A 545-nucleotide genomic window follows, 5' to 3' on the forward strand; every position below is an offset into this window, starting at 1 on the left:
AGCCAGAAGAAGTGGCCCGAGGTGCTGCTGTCCCCTGAGGCTGCAGCTGCCACCACTCCTGCCCCCAGACTCCTGCCCAACCCAGCCAGGACCCCCAAGGCCGGGGCCAAGGCCGGACGCCAGGGCGAGATCACCATCTTGTCTGTGGGCAGGTGAGGAGGGCACAGACCACAGGTGACCCCTGACGGCTGTGGGGGAGGCAGGGCTGGAGGTCGATCTGTGGGCAGCCCCACCCTTCCTGGCCTCAGTGGGCCTCTCTTTGCAGTGGGGGTTGCCAGGGTCCTCGCCCTGATAACACCTGGGCCCCCATGACACCTAAAAACCTGGTCACACACAGCCTAGAGTTGGGAGCCCGGCAGTGGGCAAGAAGACATGGGGAGGGCTCAGGCTCTGATCCAGGAACTTGCTGTGCAACCCTGGCGGGTGCTGCACTCCTCACACCTGGGGATCCCCCTCTAACGGGGGAACATGGCATCGCCGCTCCTCACAGGTTCCGCGTGGCCCGAATTCCCGAGCAGCGCGTGAGTTCAGTGGCCTCCGAGGTG

At 65.5% G+C, this 545-nt stretch overlaps 1 protein-coding gene across 1 annotated transcript in view; it reads left to right on the forward strand.

Moving 5' to 3' along the window:
- RELT (RELT tumor necrosis factor receptor) overlaps window positions 1–545 on the forward strand; it is a 6,019-nt gene that overhangs the window by 5,106 nt on the left and 368 nt on the right. Inside the window, exons 9-10 of the mRNA XM_010849528.1 lie at window positions 1–152; window positions 491–545. Of these exons, the coding sequence (XP_010847830.1) occupies window positions 1–152; window positions 491–545 (207 nt within the window). The remainder of the gene's footprint in view (window positions 153–490) is intronic.

The sequence above is a fragment of the Bison bison genome, unplaced genomic scaffold (genome assembly GCF_000754665.1).
Source record: "Bison bison bison isolate TAMUID 2011002044 unplaced genomic scaffold, Bison_UMD1.0 scf7180017864284, whole genome shotgun sequence".
Classification (NCBI taxonomy): domain Eukaryota; kingdom Metazoa; phylum Chordata; class Mammalia; order Artiodactyla; family Bovidae; genus Bison; species Bison bison.